The sequence below is a fragment of the Polyodon spathula genome, chromosome 5 (genome assembly GCF_017654505.1).
Source record: "Polyodon spathula isolate WHYD16114869_AA chromosome 5, ASM1765450v1, whole genome shotgun sequence".
NCBI classification, from domain to species: Eukaryota; Metazoa; Chordata; class Actinopteri; order Acipenseriformes; family Polyodontidae; genus Polyodon; species Polyodon spathula.
This window is the reverse complement of record NC_054538.1, coordinates 34,246,980-34,269,859: the sequence shown is the minus strand read 5'-3', so window position 1 is coordinate 34,269,859 and position 22,880 is coordinate 34,246,980. Positions and strand designations below refer to the sequence as shown.

The following is a 22,880-nucleotide window of genomic DNA, read 5'->3' as shown; positions in this document are numbered from 1 at the left end:
GTTTCAAAAGCTTTTTTCAAGTCCAGAAATACAACTCCAACAACTCCACCTTTATCAAGCTGAGATTTTATCCCTTCTAAAAAATAACAATTTGCCATTTCTGTGGAGTACTTTACTCTAAATCCAAACTGCACTGGATGTAAAGAAGTACATCCAGTGTCTAGATGGGCTGTCAGCTGTTCAGACTAATGGGTCTGTAGTTACTGACCTTTTCGCTATCACCAGACTTGAACACTGGAATAACTACTGCAGACTTCCAGGCGCTAGTGAATTTCCCAGATTTTATAGATACATTTATTAAATGAGTTATAGGACTAGTTAATGAGTTATATATATATATATTTATATATATATATATATATATATATATATATATATATACACACACTCTGTGATTTCACACACACAAGTGCCAAATTTCTGCACCAATTCCTGCACTGAATCTATAAGAAAATTGCTAAAAGCTGCAGCAATAATCTGACTATCATTTATCAATGTAATCAATTTGCCCTGCATCACATATTTTGCTGTAGAATGTTTTAAAGAGCCTCAAATTATATAATTTATTATATAGTGTTCTCTGTGATTTCAACAATATTAAAAATAGGATGTTCATCAAAAAGTGGTAAAATATCCAAATCTCTAGTGCCAAATTTCTGCACCAATTCCTGCACTGAATCTATAAGAAAATTGCTAAAAGCTGCAGCAATAATCTGACTATCATTTATCAATGTAATCAATTTGCCCTGCATCTTCAATTCATGCTCCCCTTTTTTTTCCAGATTAGTCGATCAATATTCATGCTCCCCTTTTCTTTCCAATTAGTTGATGAATATTTTTCTGTAATGAATTTACTATTCCCTTTTGCCTCATTTATAACATTAATAAAATAGTAATCCTAGTAGGCCCTTTTATCAACTGACAAATCATTTCTTTCCATAATTTCTTTTAACTTCTTTTTATTTGATTTTTCTATCCAGTTAATATTGACATCATCCATAAGAATGATCGCTTTTCTGGGATCACACTTTAAGTATCCTATGCAAACTATCATAGAAAGTATTACTTGATGAATGTGGTCTATACAGTCCAATAATAAACAACATCTGAGGGGATAGTGTTACGTTTATCCCAATACATTCCAGTTCATTACTACAGTTAAACTCTATCTTGGTTTCAATCATTCCTAAAGATCTTACACCCTGGCACCATGTACGTACCCAAGGGAGAAGTCTGTTGAAACCAGGTCTCTGTGAGACATAAATAATCCAAACTGGAGTCTACTAAAAGTTACTCCAGTTGTTCACTCTTTGATAGTAGACTTCTGATATTTAAATATCCACCAAACAGTCCTTTTGGTTGTACCTTTGGATCCCACAGCACCTTAGCATGATTAACCATCTGAAAGAATAGATATTTACATTGTTTAGCTACTGCCTCATTCCTAGATTCCCCAATATGCTTTCCCTTGCTTAAATCCATAACATTCCTCACTTGAGAGTCGTCCTTAAATTGAATAAAAACATTTTCAACTTTGACAATTTTCCACTTGTGTATCAATAGTAAACAGCTCCTTGACATCACTACTATCCATCTGTCCCCGGTATAAACTACTTGAATCAATAGCCAATTCTGATTGTTCCAAATCACATCACAATTCACCAACTATTTCCCCAGCAAACAATATTTTCTAATAACGGATCCAGAGTTGCTCTCTCTATCACCGCCCAACACTAGTAGATAGATAACAAAATATTTTAGTAATTTGTCTGGTTTTAAACTTCCTTGCAGTCTGAGTTGTTACTAGGGAATAACTGAATAACTCATGTAAAGACAACTGCTGGAACTATCTATAGAACTGTCTGAGATAACCGACAAATATTTAGCAGTTGCCATTCTGGTTAACTGGGCTGGACGCTGGGTCCTCGCAATAGCATGTATACACTCCTGTGCCTGTTTAGCATTTCTATAGGTTTTCCCCACATTTAATCCTTTTGCCTCATCCAGGACACACCTCCATTTAAAATCAGAATACGGTCGTGCATGCTTTGCAAGGGCGTGAGCTGTTCTAAAAAGCACTTTTAGCTTTAAAATCACAGGTGTTGTGGCAGGGTGACCTGCCCCTGTGCATATTTTTGTGTTTTGTGTTTTATGTTGTGTATATGTATTGGTGCATGGAGTGTGGGTTATGTAGCATGGATGATTTAAAATGTATAGTTGTATTTAGGCTTGGGGATTGCACAATCACTTCATGTGCAGATAAAATGTGTATTAGTATCTGTGCACAGGGATTGCACAATTAGTTCACGTGCTGGGATTCAAGTGAATGATTACTTAGTAATTGACACCCAGCTCAGCTGTATATACAGATGCATGAATCCCTCACTCGGGGTTGGGTGTTTAGAATGAAGAACGGGAGAGAGCAGGAGATAGAAATAAAAAGAATAATAATTGCTACTCGTGCTGGAGGACTAGCACGATACTTGTTGTCGGTTAGTTCACTGGGTTTTGTTTGTCTGTTTGTTTGGCCATCGTGCCGTTTTGTTTGTTCAATGTTTCTGTTTTGTTTAACCTTTTTATTTGTTCAATTATAATAAACCCGCGCCACAGCACATTCACATTTCACTTGCAGTGATGTGTGTGTTTCTTCTGAGTATGACGTCACCGCACAAGCCAGTGCTTTGTTTGGCAGTCTTTGCCTTTACCGGTTCCACACAGTTATATTGATTACTTGATTTTTGATGCACTTTAAAATTAACTATCTTTAAGGTAGAGCCAGTCACAAATGTGCTACTCTGGCTTTTGTCATACTGGACACAACCCTTGCAGTACATGTTATTTTCTGAAGGCATAGGCTCACTGCAGCCAGTCAAATTGTGAAAGCAAGGTTACTTGAAAAGTGTGCTGCCTCTTCTCTGTAATATTCCTTGTGTTTGCGAATCAGCATTTTCTTTTTTTTTTTGTCTTTTGTGGTGGGGGGTCGTAACCCAGTATAAACCTCCACAATTTTGTAATTAATGTATTCATCGCCGTGGTTTAAATGTAAACTTTCGGTATTATAAGCTAAATCTACTTTTTAGACATCAAAATAATATAAAAACATCAAAACACAAAACAGCTCATGTGAATAGCCATTTCTTCACATCACGTTTCTTTGAAATGGACCATATGAAAGTGTTATTCAAATATTTTATACTAAATCTTGTAATACAAATACTTTAGTAATAAGACATAGTTAAGCAATTATCCCTTAAATCTATATAGTTTTAAATACTTTAATACTTTACACTGATTAAAGATTGACCTACCCTGAGGAAATGGTCGTTTTTATGTTGTTTAAAAAGTATGTTTTGTTTCAACCGAAAGTTCAGTTAAACCATGACGGTGAATAAATGAATAGCGTAAGTAAATCACACGGACAAAATTCAATGAAACGCTGACACATTCACATATCTCAAAATAATGAAAAATTTGGCATGACATGGCGAAATTAAGGGAGGTTTCAGCAATAACTGTGTTGTAAGAATTATGAATGTTTTGTTCACTACTGCTACACCGTATTAGAAAATGAACTGTTCCTGCATTTTTTACAACGCAAGCCTGTCAGTGTGAGAGTATATCTGTACACTTTTTTAAAAATTATTTAATTTTTTTATTTTTAATTTAGAGTGACCAATTATTATTTTTATTTATTTTCCCTCTAATTTATGTTTTTTGCTCTGATCTCACAAGCCTAAAGCCAGAATTGCTTTTACGCTGAGCAATCCAGAACAGAGGTGGGCAGGTTGATCCCCAGGAACAGAGACCAGCCCTGCCTCTTATCCACTCTGACCAGTAGCACCTGAGATGACCAGAGTATAGCAGGTCAGTGGAGTCCCCAAAAATGTGCCCTAGCCCAGACAGAAACACAATTTCAGCACAGAGAATCCGCTTAAGTGAATGGCAGTTAATGAATGATGATGATAGCGATTGCAATTGCAGATCATTTATGACTGTGAAGGGCACTCAGGGTGAAATATATATTTGGCCGGAGGTCTCATCTGCGGGTGCCTGACGGCTACCTGAGCGAGGCCGGCTGGAAATACACGAACAGATACATGCATCCCAGTGCTGCAGATAGGATGTGGCTATGAGCCACCTCCCCTCAAAAGACGATATCGCCAAACCATGAATGGAAAATAAAAAATAATTAAGCACCCCCACAATTGCGAGATAAAACTGGGCGGAGGTCTCGTCCGTGGGTGCCTGATGGCTACCTGCGCAAGGCCGGCTGGAAATACACGAACAGAAACATGCATCCCAGTGCCGCAGAAAAGAAGTGGCTGTAGCCACCTCTCCCCGAAATGATGAGGCTGCCAAACCGTGAATGAGTGGCACTCTGCCACCTAGCCCCCAAAATATTGAATTTTATGAAAATCAGCAGCTGAGACACGGCCCGTCCCCTAGAGCAGGACTGTACCGAGGGAGAGAGCCCGGCCTCTCAAACCCAACCACACACCCCACAGAACTACTAAATACGAACCGCTCAGCACTCTGGTAAGGAAAAACCTCCTACTCACATATTTAAAACATTTTTAGGGGGAAACCTCAGGAAATCCATGACTGAGGGCAGCCCTTCCTCAAGACTCTCATCTCCCGTTTCGACATCCCAGCGCTTGACTGAGCAGCCGAAACAAAAAAGAAGCGACAAGAATGAATAGAAAAGAAAAGAATGAGTACACACAGCTTGCTGATGACGTATTGGTTATGAGCGGATTTTCCTTCCAGAAAAGCAACAAAGTTTACAAATCTGGGTTATGTCCATGGGAATGGGGTAATTCGACTGCAGGTGGGGAAAGTGGAGGACATACAATCTTGTCCATCTCCCGCTGAAGAAGTTTCTAAAGTAGTAGTGAGTAGTTGCTTCTTGATGTGAACTAGATGCAAATAAATGCACAGAGTCATTTTCTTCAGATATTAGTTTGGCTTATTCAAGTTATGCAGAGAATCGTTTTCCCATTACATAGCAAGCAGATTCCGGAAACAGAAAAAATGTTCAAAGCAAAACAGTACAGAGCACACTTTCATAAGCGAACTGCACGGAGCAAAACTTCAAAATGTAAAAACAAAACATAAGAGAACAAAATAATATAGTGTAATACTATAGGTTTGATCCTCCAGGACTCCTCAATCAACAAGTCTCCAATACTAGTCTGAATGAAAGAGAAAGTGAGCTGAGCTGAGTGCACCTTGATTAAATAGCCATGGACCTCAGCTCCACCCTCCTTTCTTCTCTTTATGGGTTCAATCACACCGGGCACCCTGTGGAGGGTCTAGTGTACGTGTCTTAAAGAAAGCCTGGTTCTGGCTCACACTGCCTAAGATGGTGTTCTCTTGATGTGGCCCTTTGTTCTTTTGTGCTTAACCTATGTTATCTCTTGAGTGCATCGGTTCCTCCAGCAATGTGCTTTTTTCCAGCAGTCAGACGGTTGTCGTCAGTGCAGTGAAATGCAATCTTGCAATCTCTCATTTATCAGTTACTATACCTCCTCTGACAATCTCCTCATAGTAGTAGCAGCATCAGACTAGCACAAGTGGTGGTGTAAACACCACGACTTTGTTATTGATTAACACATACCAGCGTTGGTAGATGTCAGAGTTCATAGTTCAACCATTTTGTCAAATTTGTAATCAGATGTTTTGTGGAAATCAACACGTCTACTCGATCGTTTTATTTCAGTAGTGAAAGTAGTCGAGTTTCCTATATCTCCGTTTCAGTGAATGCAAAAACAAAGTCCTATGATAAGGTGTGTAACTGGATTAGTCTTCTTTAAAGGAACAGATCATCCTTGCAATATTAATTTGCATTATATAATTATAATGTAATTAACTCCAGCGTACGGCTCGTCATGCAGCCACACGTTTCTTAGAACTAATGTGTTACTTGTACTAAAGTTTAATAAGCATGATTGTTGGAGGTACCAGACTTTTTTTTATTACATTGGATTTGGTTGTTTTTTTTTGTTTTTTTTTTTTTTTTTTTTTTGTAAACCAAGAGTAAAACACATTCTTGTCGTTTTTAAAGGAGTTTACCTATTGGGTAAATATGCACGGAAAAAAATAAGACAAATCCAGGAAAGAGAAGCAGCAGAGCACGTCATCAATTTCATTATGAAAGTAACCAAAGAACCTGTAACATGACAGGTAATATCTTAAATCAATAAGAAAATATGGTAATTGAAAACACATAACTATAAGAAATTCTGTTGCATTTTTTTTTTTTTACTTGTATTAGAAAAAAATGTATTAGAATTCTACCGTTTACTGGTAGTGTTAAAAGCAAGAAATAACCCAAGACAGGGGTCTGCGGTAAGAAAATTCTTAACACACACCCTGGGTGCTTTGTGAGACAGGAGGAGAGTGCCTTCAACCACCCAGGAAGTACAGTAAGAATGTCTTACTGCACACCCAGGAGTGGGTTATTTTGCTTATAAAATGGCTACATTTATTTTGAAAATAATTACACAAATTAGCTTTTTTAAGGAAAAAAATAAGAATTGTATTATGTATCCTTCCACCTGAGAAAAAATAGTCCCTGAAGACTGTTTGATTGTGACGTATATTTTGTCCTTTGTTTTTAATTTGCCATAAACATTACATTGAACGTGGCCATTTATAGTAACATTATCGAGATGAAATAACATTTGTGATTTGAAAGCTGACTGATTTTCCACATATGAGGGAGGATTCATGGAACAGCCAAACACTGCACTGCACCGGCACTCGACACAGTATATTACATGCTGAGTGAGACTTGCGTGGTGATTTCTCAGATGGTTTGTTTGGTTTTGCAATAATTTATTACACACAGAAAAAAGTGGTAACAGACAGAACCAGAAACCAATCAGACAGAGAAATTATATTTGAGGCACAAAAAGAAACAATGTCACATTATGTAGAAACCACAATACCAAGTGAGACAGAAGAGAAAAATGTGAAGCAATTTCTAAATTAAAGACATAAGATAAGAAGCAGTATTAATTGAATTAGTAGTAAATTTGAATACAGAAAAGGTAAGCCATAAGCTGTATTTTGTTTTCAATTTTTTTTCATGTGTTCCATTTTTTCTTTTGCATGTTATACAAAAAAATGAAACAAACACACATTTTAAGTTTATAAAAATATTCATGGTACCAACCAGTCCTTACACTTATTTTTAGTCATCCAAGATTCTGAGCACATACCTTCCCATGTGGCCGTTTCTCATTAACTACCATCCAAGAATGCGCAAGTGCATTAATAAATAATAATTAATAAATAAATAATTTCGAACACTGTTGATTTTACAGTTTTCAGAAGTTTGTTTCTGTTGCATTTTCTGTAAACATTAGTGCGATTTCTACAGTAAGTTGTATTTTTTCTTTTGTTTTTATTATTTATGTTTTTAAACAGTTTTTAAACTGTTGCTAGATTAAAATAAATACAAATAACAATAAATAATGTATTGGCATTCACTTGAACAACGTAGCCTGAAAGTAAAATTTTGATAGATAAATATTAATTTATAGGTATATGAAATGGAAACTACTTCAAATGCAAAAGAGTAATGCGGAAATGGAAAAACACCTTTGGTGTACAAATTACATACACAAGTGGTTTTGGATATTTCTTATTCATTTTATTAATACAGATTAGCACAAACTGACATGCCACTTCCACAGGAGATTAGCATGAGCTATTATAGGAAATCTGGAGCAGCTTCCCTTTTTGGCTGGTGCTTGCAGTCTACCACAAAACACTGCAATACACGGCTTACTAGAAATCACATTAATGTTTCTGTAGTACCCTGAACAAGGGTAAAAGTTATTAACGTAGATTGTATACACTCTATTTAAGACTAATATTGTTGTAGTTCAATTTTGCCAGATTGTGTCGCCACGAGAGCCAGTCAGATCGATGAGCCAGCTATGCAGCTGGTGTGTGTAGGAAAAGGAGTACAAAGTTTTCAAAGTGTCACTGGAACATACAAGCACTGCATAAGGCATATGCAGGCATTTGATCTAACAGACAAAGATGTTGGAACGATAAAATTGCTAAATGAAACCAGGGACATGTTAGAAAGGTAAGTAGACTGAAGTTATGTGGACAGTTCTTTGCACTTGTTCTCTTGCTCAACTATTTATTAGACAAATGAACAGACAGTGGCATTAAAATACCGTATTCATACAGTCATCATTAGTTTTAATGTTTATAGTTATATATTTTATAATGGAGTTCCTCAATAAAACTACCTACAGAACTGGACATTATTTACAGTTTTTGCATTTCTTAACCAGTTAAAAATTGAAATATTGTGTATAGTACTTTTTTTTTCAATTGGATAATGTGTTAAGCTATTATACAGTAAACCCGAGTCCTTACTATTCCACAGTATTGACGAAACAAAACTTTTTTTTTTTTTCTCCAACATTGTGGTTTCACAGTCCAGACTTCTACATTGTTTTGAATACCTGTTTGAACCGTGGGTTTAGCCAGCTTTTTAACAACATGGCAGAATTTTTCAGGCATAATCAGCAAGATCCTCGGCAGAGCATCACAGCGGACAGGTCTGTACAGCTGCTAACTGTAAAAAGTTTCAAAGTGAAAGCAAACACCCATTAGTTAACCTATTCAATAATGCCTACATTTTTATACTGTATCTTTTCCCAGGTAAAAAAAGTACTTTATATCATTACAAAAAGACGATCTTACATAGAAAACGTAGGTTGTTTTAAAAAAAACAAAGTGTTATACAATTTCATAACTGCTGTATGGTTAATGACTTAGGTTCACTATATTATTGTACAGTTCGGCCTTCCTCAACAACATCACTTGTAAGCTAGAAACTGATTGGTCCATTGCAATTCACGGTGTCCATGGAAACATAAGCCCAGAAACTAAATGCCCTCAGAGAAGGAATGTTTTACTCGACTACATACGTAATGTATTGCAGAAATTGCTGCTTTTTTACTGGAAGAAAATAAACATTTTGAATACTATTCACTGGAACATACAAGCACTGCAAACTACTTTTTTTATTTTCTTTTTGAAATAACTGTTATAGGCAGCTCATCTGGCTAAGTAGATGGCAATTTAGCCTGCTGGCAACTGGGAATGAGAAGACCGGATACAGAATTGAATAAAAACATAAATGAAAAACTCTACAGCCTATATTTATCATTTGTGCGTGAACAAATGGGTAGATTTTTTCGTACGCATAAAGTTTAGAATTGCCATACACATAATTAAGTCCTGATTTATCAATCTTGTCTAAGGCACTTGCACACATGTTTCTATGTAACAGGTGTTAACTTAAAACACCCCTATATAGCCATATATGGTAAACATACCCACCTCTCACTGCTCTGTTTACTAAAGTGCCAACACTGCTGTTTTGAAAAATAAATGAATTGTGAGTTCTGTTCTGCCTGGCCACAACATTCAAAAGATGGAGACGGGCATCGGATATACCCTGCACATTAAATGAATGGTACCGTTTTCTGTTCACGAAATTAAATTCATTCACTGTTGCTACTTGAGTACAGTCTATAGCACAGATTGTATCAGGGAACCCAACAATTTTTACTCCAATCTGCTGTTCTTCCCTGTATGGGGAAATTAAATGTACAGAGCGAAATTATCGAGTCCAAAACCCCAAGCATCTGTGCGCTAGAAGCTTGTGAAATGCCAGTTGTGTCTCCAATATGCCTTTGAAAGCTACCATAGACCAAAAAGCCAACAGTAGACAAAACTTGCATATGTGTAGGAATAGGATGTGTTCGCTTGTGTGGTGTGCGCAACCCAGGACCCAACATCTCGCACAATTTCATCAGGACTGCCTTTGGAAAGGCTCTTGTAAAAAGTTCTTTTGAACTTGGTGCAAATGTCATATCGATCCCAAAACTCTCTCTTGCCAAAAAAGCAGCATTAGCAAGGTCTTCCACAAGTGCTAGATCAGCTATTTACAAATTATGTTTTGACATTAGTACCGTATGTGAATTTATATAACAAATGTCTTTCTTCATAGCCTACACACCTGTAATTACCTGTGCACACCTGGAAAAAAATAAATAAATAAATAAATAAATAAATAAAACATTTGTATCATACTACTATCTAAATATTAATAACAATATGAATAATAGCCTATCTGGTATATAACGGCAATAATTTATTAAATAATTATATGCGGCAAACATTGTAATTTCACCCATCAATATATTAAATATTATACAATCATCAATATATAATTTATACCCATCAACCCTAATGAGAACATTATTATTTTATGTATTGCACTGACTGTGTATCTTTAGACGATTTTAATAGGAGTTTGATCATATCTTGCAGTACTGTCATTCTGACACAAGATAACGATCGTACACGTGCTCCAGTGTGTGTGTGAGAGTCTATGACCATTCTCAAACAAACTCCTATGTTGATAAATCATGTACTTTCTGTTTGAATGTGCATACACATGGTTTAGAAGGATGTACTTGCACCCGCACAAATGATAAATATAGACCCAGGTTTGACGGGTAAAATGAGATAATTAACTACTTCAGGGTTTGGTGGGAGGTTTAATTGGTTCAGTTAAACAATAAAGACTAGTACTGGAAAGGAAACCCTTGGTTACCTCTGCTGTAATCTCAGTCATATTATTATTATTATTATTTTTTTTTTTTCTGTCAGCATTTCCCTTAAACAGAGCATCTCCCTGCTGGAGTTGGAGCAGCAAAACCAGATCAGAGCAGGTGGAGCAGATGGGACGTTCAAGCACAGCTGAAAGTAGTGGAAACAAATCGACTCTTTCTTCGTACACGATGCCAGACGAGGAAAGCACTTTATCAGCTCAGGTACACTTTAATATTTCTACTTCCAAAAGCTTAACAATTCTGACCAATAGTGTGTGTGTGTGTGTGTGTGTGTGTGTGTGTGTGTGTGTGTGTGTTGTGTGTATAATATATATATATATATATATATATATCTATATATATATATATAATATCACCTTTTGAAGCCAATTAATTGAGGCAGCATTCCCTTTTAATTGCACTTGCATTCTCATTGTCAGGCAAAATATGTATTGCAGTCTATAACCAATGGCTTCCAACTAACACATTGTAATTAGTTACAGATATTAGCAGTCCATGGGGTTTTCTGCCAGCAGAAGGCTGAATTGGTTTTCATTGTTTATTTTCAAATGCTGATATAAGCATTATTTTTGCTGTTTAAATAATACGTTTATGGTTAAATGGTTTGTGTAGAAATGTCTAATCTCTTTCCCTCAATTATGAAAGATGTTTCACCTGAAAATTACTTTGACTCCCTGAGGCAAGCAGGCCTGAGCAATGATGTCAGACCCGCTAGAAACACACACAGCACTGAAAGTGAAATGTGAATGTGCTTGCTTGTGTGTTTTAATAAAATAAAAATATTTAACAAAACACAAACACTGAACAAACAAAACGGCACAATGGTCAAACAAACAGACACTAACAAACAGTGGACGAAACAAAGAAACAGGTATCGTGCTGGTCCTCCAGCATGGGTAGCAGTTGTTTTAATTACTCCTGACTCTCTCCCATTCCTACGCCCTTGAACACACCAACCCCGAGTGAGTGACTTGTGCATCTATATATATAGTTCTGCCGGGATTCAATTACTAATTAATCATTCACTTGAATCTCAGCATGTGAGCTCATTTGTCTGTTCCCCGTGCTCACATACTAAAACACTTGTGCTACAGAGCCCAATTTATATCCCGTGCACCAAAATATATGTACCCTAACAATAACACACTACATACTACATATTACATAGAACGCAAACTACACACAGGGATGTGGCACCCTGCCAAACTCCCCCAACTCAATAACACGCCAGTTGGTGGGAAGTGAAGTACAATCAATTATTATAAATTGTTGTTATTGTAGTTAAATATGCAAAAAAAAACATTCAAGAAAGATAATGCATACTTTTGTAAGTAATATTTTGCAGTATAATTTGCACAACCCTTGCAACAGAAAAGCAAAATTCCCTGTGATTTATTTGGTCTCTCTAATGCCTGTATAAATAGGAGATGGAAGCCAATAGTAATGTAGACAAGTCTCAAAGCATAGTATCAAACCCACAGCCAGGGGGGTCATATCCAAAATTACTTTGTGATGCCACTCAGTAGATTCATTCTCATATTACATCTGCAGGCACATGGTCTAACAGACAAAGATGTTGGAACAATAAAATTGCTAAATGAAACCAGGGACATGTTAGAAGGGTAAGTAGACTGAAGTTATGTGGACAGTTCTTTGCACTTGTTCTCTTGCTCAGCTATTTATTACACAAGTGAACAGACAGTGGCATTAAAATACCGTATTCATACAGTCATCATTAGTTTTAATGTTTATAGTTATATATTTTATAATGGAGTTCCTCAATAGTTTAAGTTTAATAATTTACAGTTTTTGTATTTCTGAACCAGATAAAAATGGAAACATTGTGTATATTTTTTTTTTCAATTGGATGTGTTAAGCTATTATACAGTATACAGAGTCCTTACTATTCCACAGTATTGACAAAACAAAACGTACATTTTTTTTTTCTCCAACATTGTGGTTTCACAGTCAAGACTTCTACATTGTTTGAATACCTGTTTGAACCGTGGGTTTAGCCAGCTTTTTGACAACATGGCAGAGTTTTTCAGGCATAACCAGCAAGATCCTCGGCAGAGCATCGCAGCAGACAGGTCTGTACAGCTGCTAACTGCCTTTCGAGTGACTGGTTGTATGAATCAAATATTAGTGAGATTAAGGGGATCACCTACAGCACTAAGGGCACTGCCTACTGTAGTTCTCAATGAGGTGACATTCAAATAAGAATTCAAATTGTGTAGAAAAAACATGTAACATTGAATATACTTTTAGAACACGTAGTTCCAAATTACTTTGTTAAAACAGGACAGTTTCTCAGAATCAACAAGGTACCTTTTTTTTTTTTTTTGGACACCTACTTTCATAACCTGCTAAATCCCCACAGGTTTTGTTTTTATTTCAAATTTTTTTAATACTCCAGCAGCATTGCAGTTGATGCTGTTTTTTGGGTTTTTTTTTTTTAAGTAATGTTGTGAGTTGTTAAAATAATAGTGTGTTTAATCCGTTTTTTTGTTAGTGAGTGTCTCATTTCACAGGCTGCAATTAATTTTTTAAGCATGCACTGACTTTTAATGTATTTACTTTCAGGAGTTAAGTTTATCTGTCTGCCAGTTAAATGTACATACTATACCTGTATTTTTATTTTATTTTGCTACTTTTACCTTTTGCAGTCTGTCCAGTGTCAGTCTTCCACTAGCCAAAGTCATCCCCGTGGTAAAGGGACAGATTAATGCAATGTGCAGTAAAATACCAAGCCAGTTTGTTCAGGTAAGAAGCATTCATTTTTTTGTATATTCCACCATTCAGAAACTAAGCATGAGTGCTGACGAACATAATATCTTCCAGCAAGTTTAAGCTTTAACTACCATATATGAGTGTCATCACGCTTGAGTTTTGTCTTTCAGGCCCTCTTAATGACTGAGTAGGTGAAGGAATTTTCTGCTGATGTATATGAAGCTTTCAGTGCACCTGAACAACTGCAGAAATGACTTGCAAAGAGGTCTAACACTTGTACTGGGATTGTACACATAGTGCACAACTCTGCAGATACATTTCCAGTGAATTTACAGCAGACAGGACCGCCTTCAGCTAAGCGTCACATTCCTATCAATTACACACTGCTTAAACTAAGTTTCTAATGTGGGAGATGCTCAGGGACAGGATTTCGGCATCCAACACTAGTAGTTATTTAAAGGAAGACCCTGCATGTTTTGATCCAACATTTGGATTAGTGGGGTTCAGGGTTGCCTGGTTTCTGCTGGGTTTACAGCCAAAAGTCACTTAAATAGCCCAATTATTTGTTTTTACTGAAAGCAAGCTTATTAGTAACACGCAGGCCTATGCATTTAAAAAAACCAACAACAAAAAAGAATTAAAACCTTTCGTAAGAAAAGAAGCTCTGAAGGGACAAATCAATATTCATATTTGGGCCAGCAACTAAATTACAGTGTGATCCTGTATCCCAAACAATATTAAAAACATGAAAACAGTTTCAATTTTTTTAAGTTATACCACTAATCTAATTACATTATCAACCCGCGACTCCTTAATATTTCCTGCGGCTGTGTTTTTAAACTAGCCCCATTCCGTGGGAAAACCGCGGATCTGGCAACACTGGGGGGGTTAAAAGTGGAGTGTTTCAATAACCAAGCAGCATTTGGCTTTAAACTGAAGGCCTGTGCAGGCCTGTGGAGAATAACTGTATCAGAATTGGAAGCTACCTAGAATTTGCTCTAGAGCAGCATTTCCCAACCCTGTTCCTGGTGGTGCTCAATTGCTTAATTGAACCGTATCAATAAACAAAGAGCCTGAAAATAACAGGAAAAAATACAAAATTTACAAAATACAGCCATTAAATATGCAACCTTGGGTGTATAGATCACCACACCCACATCTCCCAAGATAAATTAAATTGTATGAACTTGTATCAGCTTTGTTTGTTTGTAATTGGTGCTAGTTATTAAATAGTATCTTAATTTCAAACTGGTTACAGCTTTCCATTCACTACAAGGTGGTGACTTCTCCCACTGCATGGCCTCATACGTTCCCTTTTTGTGTATTACCAATTTTCTTTCCTGAATTTGAAATACTGTGCTCATCTTGAAGGTTGCCACACAACTGCAACTCACTTACCATCAACTGGTGAACTTTGGTCCCACAGTCAGCTCTTTTTACTTCCTGAACCTCGGCAACAAATGTTACCAAGCCTATAAACCCTGGAGACAAGGTAGGGAAGTCCAAACTTGGATTTGTAACCTAACCAGTAGGTGTCACTGAAGCATGCTGGAATCCTTGATGCTTTTCTTTCCTCACCCCAAAGAGGGAAAAGGCCAATGCAATGCTCCCTGTCTTATACTAGGTTAGCAGCTAGAGAATCTGAAATATGTACCATTAACTATGCACACTGCAAAAGGGTCGGGAGCCCTGTGGGATCCGCCTGTCAGTCATGCCAGTGACAGAGAGGTTGGGTGAGGTTGTGTCATCTCCCTCTGACTGATCAGGAGGCGGGTCTTGGGGGGTCATTTGACCAATAAAAGTGACGCTTTGCTGTTCTTTCATGCTGGCCCCTCTAGGTGAAATGACAGCGGGAGCTGAGTTCATATACCTGGAGTAACAGAGGAAAAGAACACCAGTGTAGGAAGCAAGCGAAAGAGGCAGGCAAGCACAGCTCAGGGAGACAGCCACCATAGTTACTGTAGTACAGCTAGGGAATCCTGGGCAACCCCATGAATGTGAGTGAGGGACCAGTAAAGTATCTTTGAAGCGTGAGCCGTACCGGAGAGCAGAGGCTGCAGGAAGCTGCAAGAAGCAGCACCTTTTGTTTGTAGTTCTATTACTGTGCTACTCAGTGGCCCCCAGAACAGTGGGCCAGCTGCCTCCTGCCTTAGCTGATAGGGGATGCACAGGCTGGCAACGAGAACTCAGTTCCCAGCCACGATGATGGACTACCCCACTCTGAAGGCAGCTATCCTCACTCGAGTGTTACTCCCGAGTGCTATCAACTAAAGTTTCGGGAGGAGAGATATTTGGCGGAGGAACATGCCTGGACCATTGCCCATCACCTCAAGGATTACACCATGGAAAGGCTGAACCCAGATGCGATCACTAAAGTCAGGCTGTTCGTGCGTTTTTCTGAATGCTTGGCTCCGTGGCCACACCTGTGGCTGCAACGACAGGCACCAGACACACTGGATTGAGCAGAACCATTGCCTGCTAAGCCACCTAGAAAGGCCAATACTGCAGCAGCACCCCCACGACTGGCCCAAGGGAGGGCGAAGGGACTAGGGGGAAGGGGTAGCTAGGTATTTGGACAGGGTGTGGCGGCGGGAGCCGATAATCAGACAATAATTAGAGGGACTTTTTTGTTTGTATGTTTGTTGCCCACTTTAATTAACTATAAGCTGGGAAAAGTATGTAAAATACATATAAATTAATGCAATTGACAGTGCAAATGTGGAGCCATTTAAATTTGATTTGTTTAACAACAAATCCAAAATTCTTACATCTTTACTCAGTTCATTTGCATTTCCCTGGAACTCTTTTTCCAGCTAAACGTTAATTGAGTTGTGTCCTTTATCCTTAATCACCTGAAATATATGAATGGTTAGGCTGCTTTAGTATGGAATTGATGGAATGTGCTGCACCTATCACGCTGGTGGTCTATACCTGCTTCTGACTGCATACAAACTGGATATTTAGGAGGTTTGCCTCTCCCTGATGATAAAGTAGTCCTAGTTGCAGTCAGACACTGGGGCATATACAGTCCTTCCTTCATGCCCCTTACAAACACTCTTTAATTCTGTCCATTCTTTAACCAATTAGATTATCACACATGGTCTTGTATACGCCATGTGACTTATTTGAGATTAAGTAACTTTGAATTCATCCAAAATTGACTTGTTCACCAGCACAATTTGGGGAATGTTTTTTTTTTTTTTTTTTTTTTAATAAAGTGGCCAGGAACTGCTGTGTCAATATCAGAAAAGTTGACACTCAGCTAAAGTTCATCCTTATGGTACACCAATTTCAAAAAATAAGGCATGCCTTTTCTGTAAATTACTGACGAACAACCAGACAGTTCTGTTTGTAAATTTTACAGTGAAAGTGTGAAATCAGTGACTGTATAAAATCGCTAGGGGTTGTACGGACAGAATCACTGGTAGCACAATCGTAGTTTATTTAAGTTTATAAATTTTATGAACATTTTACAAACATTTATAGTTTAAACTGTATACTCATTTTTGGAACTACAGTATATTATGATTTTTGCTTTTTCTTTGCATTTCTATTCTAGGGACAATTTAGCTGCATCTATTGTTTATTCTTATTTATTTGAAGATTAAGTTGTTTCCATATGTATTTTCATTTTGTTTAATAAGTCAATGAATACTGGAAGTCTATATGTTTCTTGTGTTTTGCCTATATTGTGACTGTACTAGCTTATAAGATTAATTTTAAAAACAGCAATATCATTGGTTTGGACTAAACTGAGTGCTAACGTATAATAAGTACAGTTCAGCAGCTCATTTATTAATACAAATCTAAAGGCAAGTGAATGATTTTTACCAGCAGCAATAGCAGGTTACACATTACATTTTAGGATAAAAATGAAAATAAGGATCAAGTTGTTTTTAAAGAAATGTTTTAAAGGAAGCGCTAATGAAGATGTCATTTTCAACAATTAATCTGTCTCTTTCAAAAAAAAAAAAAATGTTATTTAAAAAAATTTGGCAGGCTGTAGGCTGTTTTCCTGGCTCTCCAGCACTTTATTCTAGTGTTGCACGGAAAACACGTGCTGTTCCGAACAGACAACACATCAGCAGTGGCATATGTCAACCACCAGGGTGTCTTCTGGTCCCCAGGGTTGCATCGCATCGTCTTCCGGCTCCTGACTTGGGCGCAAAGGAACCTGCTGTCCCTACGGGCGACGCATCTTCCCAGAGTGGTGGAGCGCATTTGGGACTAGTTTGGGAAGGCGCAGGTCGATCTCGTCGCCTCGGCGGAGACGATGCATTGACCCCTGTGGTATACCTTTCACTGCCTAAGCGCTGTAGTCGGCGTCAACACCCTAGTCCACAAGTGTCCCGGGATGCTCCTTTACGTGTTCCCGCCAGTACCGTTGCTCCCGACCTCAGGGAATCTGGAACCTGGCAGGTACCAATTATGGGTTTGGCCCCTGAACGGTACCGCTGGACAGCCCTAGGGCTGTCAGACGCAGTTGTGGGTACTCTGCAGAGCGCTAGGACAGACTCCACTAGGTCGCTGTACACCTATAAATGGAAGTATTTCCAGAATTGGTGTCTGACTAGAAGTCATGACCCAGTTTCTGCAAGGACTGCTTGATGCTAGTAGGTCACTTCCACATTGAACGTATGCATGCCACGTCCCTGTAATTTCTGTATTTCCGGGTGCGCATTTTTTGGCTATCCAGTTTCTCAAAGATGCTCGTGGTTACCCCCTCCCAGGAGGGCCATTCTCCTCAAATGGAGCCTTGATGTTGTACTAGAGGCTATCACGAAGGCCCCGTTTGAGCTTATACGCTCCACAGAGTCGAAGCATCTCTCTATGAAGACAGGCTTCCTCTTGGCAATCACATCCGCAAAGTGGGTCAGTGAGCTTCAGGCACTGCAGTGCACAGCTCTTATATGTGTATTTAGGATGATGGCAGCAGGGTATCACTGTGTACAAACCTTGCTTTCCTCCCCAAGGCGATTAAGGCCTTCCACATGAATCAGTCTGTGGAATTGGAGTCTTTCCATCCACCTCCGTTTGCTTCGGAGGAGGATAGGAGATTGAATTTCCCCTGCCTGGTGCTGGCATTGAGGTGTTACGTGGTTAGAACAGCTCTGCGTCATACTGACCAGATCTGTCTGTCACAGTATAGACCCTAGGACAGCCCCTCTCAGAGCAGCAACTGTTGCAATGTTACTATCATGTATTATGCACTTTCCACTGTATTTAATGTATTATGCATTGTTTTTTATATATATATATATATATATATATATATATATATATTATTATATTCTCTGTAATTGATGTATTATCGATGGTCTTCTTGTTACTGCATCTCGTAAAGCGCTTTGTGATGGTGGTCCACTATGAAAGGCGCTATATAAAATTGATTGATTGATTGATTGCTGACACAGTCTCTGCGATGTATGACAGTTTCTACCGCTTCAATAGGCACAAGGGTTCTTGAGGCTGCATACTCGCACCGCTAACCTTTGGTTATACAGTTCTGGTGCATCCCTCCTATGCTGCCCTTCCTTCTCCCTCGCGATGGCTCTGGTATACATTTCCCCATACGTAATGTTGTTGGTGGTCTTCGTATTGAAAAGAAACGTTAGGTTACTTACCGTAACCCTAGTTCCCTGAAAGAGAAGATGACCACCAACCGCGAGATCACGTCAGTCACCCTCACGGGTTCGATGCAAAAAGAGAAATGGCTTACTCAGGACAGTTTTAATCCATCGGTAGGCAGGACCAAGTGTGTCATCCCAGGATGGGGCCTATCAACAGCTCTGGTATAGACATCTCAGAAAATACCTACCAGTAGCAGGCATATCACATACGTAATGTTGTTGGTGATCTTCTCTTTCAGGGAACCAGGGTTACGGTAAGTAACGTAACCTTCTGATTTGTACGTTCTTTTGTAAGAAGTGTCATCATGTCTTTATCCATGAATAGAAAATTGGACCAAGAGTGCCGTGTGTTTCAAGCGAAATGGGGAATTTTGTATTTCTTTGAGGGCATGAATGGAAAGCCAACGTGCTTAATTTGTAAGCAACATGTGTCTAGTGAAATAATAGAACATTAAAAGACACTATGAACCAAGCCATGGCAAGAAATATGATACATATACAGGAACGGTACGTGAAGAGAAATACTCTGAATTAGCAGTGATTGAAAAATCAGCAATCGATGTTTACTAATGTTTGTAACATAAGTGATGCTGCTGTTATGACAAGCTATGTGATTGCTCGCGAAATAACTGTTTCTACTAAAAAAATATTTTCTGATGAAGAGTTTTTGAAGAATTGCTGCTAAAAGCTACTGAAATAGTATGTCCTGAGACGCAGCAAGCTTTCTGTCATGAATATCAACAAATCTACATTTTGTTATCAACTAACTGACACACAGCCCAGTCATTTGCTCCAGATGTCGCTGATCAACAGGTATTTGGAAGCAGCAGCAGCAGTCTTTAATTCCGTCATCTTTTGGTGAGTGGTAAATAAAAAATGGATCCATATCTGTTGTGATTTTGGTATTTAACTTTTTTTTTATTTTTTACCTGTATCCTATTGAATAAAATAATTATATCCCACAGTATTCCGTGGGCCGGGTGACATCGCTCCAGGGGGCAGATTTGGTCCGTGGGCTGTATGTTTGATACTCCTGAGCTACACCCTCATGCAGTTGTAGCATCCCACGGGCGAGGACCAGAAAAGGGAGCTTTGCTATAGGGATATACTAAAATCCTGTAGTCAGACTACCACACTGAAGGTATTGCGCCTTCAGAGATTAGTTTTAGCTTTAACAAATTTCTTAAGACACACAGGTTCATCTACAGAGGGCAGAAATGTATACTAAGCAAGAACAAAGATAGACCACCACAATGTAAAATATAGCTGTTTATACATGCAAAATCCAATATAAAAAAGTTACAAATAGCAGCAACGAAGTGGTTGAAGGCAAGTGCAATACAGATAGGTAACAATAAGCAGCAGTGAGGTCGCTATGCATGATCCAATACAGAGGAGTTACAAATAGTAGCAACAAGGTAGTTAAGTATAAAATGAAATACCAGCAAGAAACCACGAGTAGTAAAAAGATAATTATAAACCAAATCCAATGCGAATAAGTATCACCAGGCAAACAACTCATCAGCAACACCAATGATTATTAACTAAACAGTGCTCTGTAAAACAATGAAATATCACACCGCAGAGAAACAAATCCTATTAATACTTATAACAATAACACCCATAGTAGTAATAATAATAATAATAATAATAATAATAATAATAATAATAATGGGGATTCACACCAAAGAGAAAAAAGAACAAACGAACCACGCTACAACAGTCACCAGTACTATTCTCGTTCAATGACAGTAGACATTAGCATGGTAATCTGTAGTAATATTTTATTACATAAATCCCCCTACCCCTAGTCATAGCCTAACACCAAAGCGTGCACGGTTTCTCCCCAACAGTAGCACGTAAGGCTTCCGGGACAGACGGACACACACAGACTCAAGACAAAAAGAAAAAGTTATTAGCTTAACTCCACCCACAGTCTCCCAACTAACGCATCAACGGTAGATAACAAAGTCACCACTTGGTTTATACAACCACAAGCCGTTCAACAGGATACAGTATTTTAGATACACTGCGATTCAGACCGACAGCAAACTCATAAACGATTATACTACCTCCACGGGGCATTGGAGTGTGTCTGTCCAAGTTTCTAGGTCTCCAGTCCGCCACCCATTTACCCGTGTTCCCGACATTAATTATCGCTAACGTCGCTTTCTTTTTGCTAACATTCCACACGCGTGAAGAACGGCATTTAGTAAGAGCTTACACAATCATATCTAATGATCGCCTGTTCCGGCGTTTCCCTAATGCCGTTAAATCGAGTGGAGGCAGTTCCAGTTTGAGACCTATAAAGACACCAGTTTTTATTATTGCATATTTCCAAAAGGGAAAAACATGACAGAAGTGGAAAGTAGAATGAAGGCAGTGGAAAGAAAGAAAAGCGATGGACAGCCACCTGAAGGACCGGCTGATATACCAATGCTGGGTACTGTGGAACTCCGAGACCTGGACAAACCCAGCGGCAAGAAAAAGTCAAAAAAATGCAAAATACTCAGTGGGGTAAGTAGAAAACAGAAAACAAAACATGCTATTTTGGAAGGCTGGTTCAATTTTCTGATGCAGTATATAAATATACGCATGTACAAATGTTAAAAAAATGGCAATTTTGCTTATGTGTGCATCAAGAAAACGTCCAAATTGCACATAAGACACACAAAACCACAATTGTACCCTGTATTATTATTATTATTATTATTATTATTATTATTATTATTATTAAATAGCAGACGCTATTTAATAGCAGTGCGATTTACAGTTGTTACAAAATATCACATTACAGATAAGAGCAGTTATGAAATACAATAGTCAGTAGTAAATAGCAAATTCAAATAGGAGAAACAAATATAGTAATTAATTACGTTTAGAGAGCGATTTTGACTAAGAGCAGTTACACCTCTAGTTAAAGTATTTGCTAGAGTAAATTCCATTGAAAGCAAATAGTGGGTACAATAAATGGATAAGAACGATTTCAAGTAAGAGCAATTACAAATATTCTACTACTACAGTATAATTATCCGTATCTTGTAAAATCAAGTACAAGATACTGATAATATAATTGTACTGTAGTAGAATACAGAAAGTGTGGAGTAGTTAAGTGCAGGTAAAGATGACGGAAGTACTGATACAACTGGGTGCCATGTACTGTAGTCCAGTATAGTCGAGGGTTGTGAGGTTTACAGATGCTGTCTGAACAGGTGTGTCTTGAGGAGGCTCTGGAAGGTGGTCTGGTGGAAGGTGGTCGGGGGCTGAGCAGCCCTAATATCTGGGTAGGTCGGTCCACCACTGAGGGGCAAGGGTGGAGGAGGAATGGGTTCTGGAAGCAGGGGAGGGGAGAGGGGGTGTAGGGAGAAATAAGTCTGGAGATAGGAGAAGGGAGTAAAAAGGTCAAGACAGAGATAGGCAAGTACACTAGTTTTAAATTCGATGCGAGCAGTGATAGGAAGCCAGTGGAGGGAGCGGAGAAGCGGACTATAAAAGACAGTGTCCATATTTAACTCAGTGAAAACTTATTATTATGTAAAAGTGTTGTTTGGGTTTTGAAGTCATTCCAAGGTGGTCTCCATTTGGTCATTGTACCGATTGTGACCTGACTATATGCACTGCTATTGTTAATCAGAAAAATAAAACCTTTTTTTCTTTTAACATGCAGTTGTGTCAATTGGACTGTGTCATGTTACCTCATTGACGTGACACCAGTAAGCAAAATACCTTTCAAATTGTAAAACTCTGTGTGAATTTAAGGCACTCTTCCCAGGAACCTAATGTATGAGTGCTTTGCATTTAATCCAAAAGCAGAACTGTTAAGTGTACCTTACAGAGTATGTTTAAA

General features: G+C 38.2%; 1 protein-coding gene and 1 pseudogene across 3 annotated transcripts in view; both read left to right on the top strand.

Annotated features, from left to right (window-relative positions):
- The first annotated feature begins 8,526 nt into the window (after positions 1–8,526).
- On the top strand, positions 8,527–13,657 carry LOC121316403 (annotated as a pseudogene).
- A 7,300-nt stretch (positions 13,658–20,957) lies between these two features.
- The window catches only part of enpp1 (ectonucleotide pyrophosphatase/phosphodiesterase 1), a 40,205-nt gene continuing 38,282 nt past the window's right edge, over positions 20,958–22,880 (top strand). Inside the window, exon 1 of one of the 3 annotated variants that reach the window (XM_041250446.1) lies at positions 20,958–21,550. In XM_041250446.1, the coding sequence (XP_041106380.1) occupies positions 21,386–21,550 (165 nt within the window). In that variant the 5' untranslated portion in view covers positions 20,958–21,385. The remainder of the gene's footprint in view (positions 21,551–22,880) is intronic. The other 2 variants (XM_041250445.1, XM_041250444.1) reach the window with 2 other exon arrangements.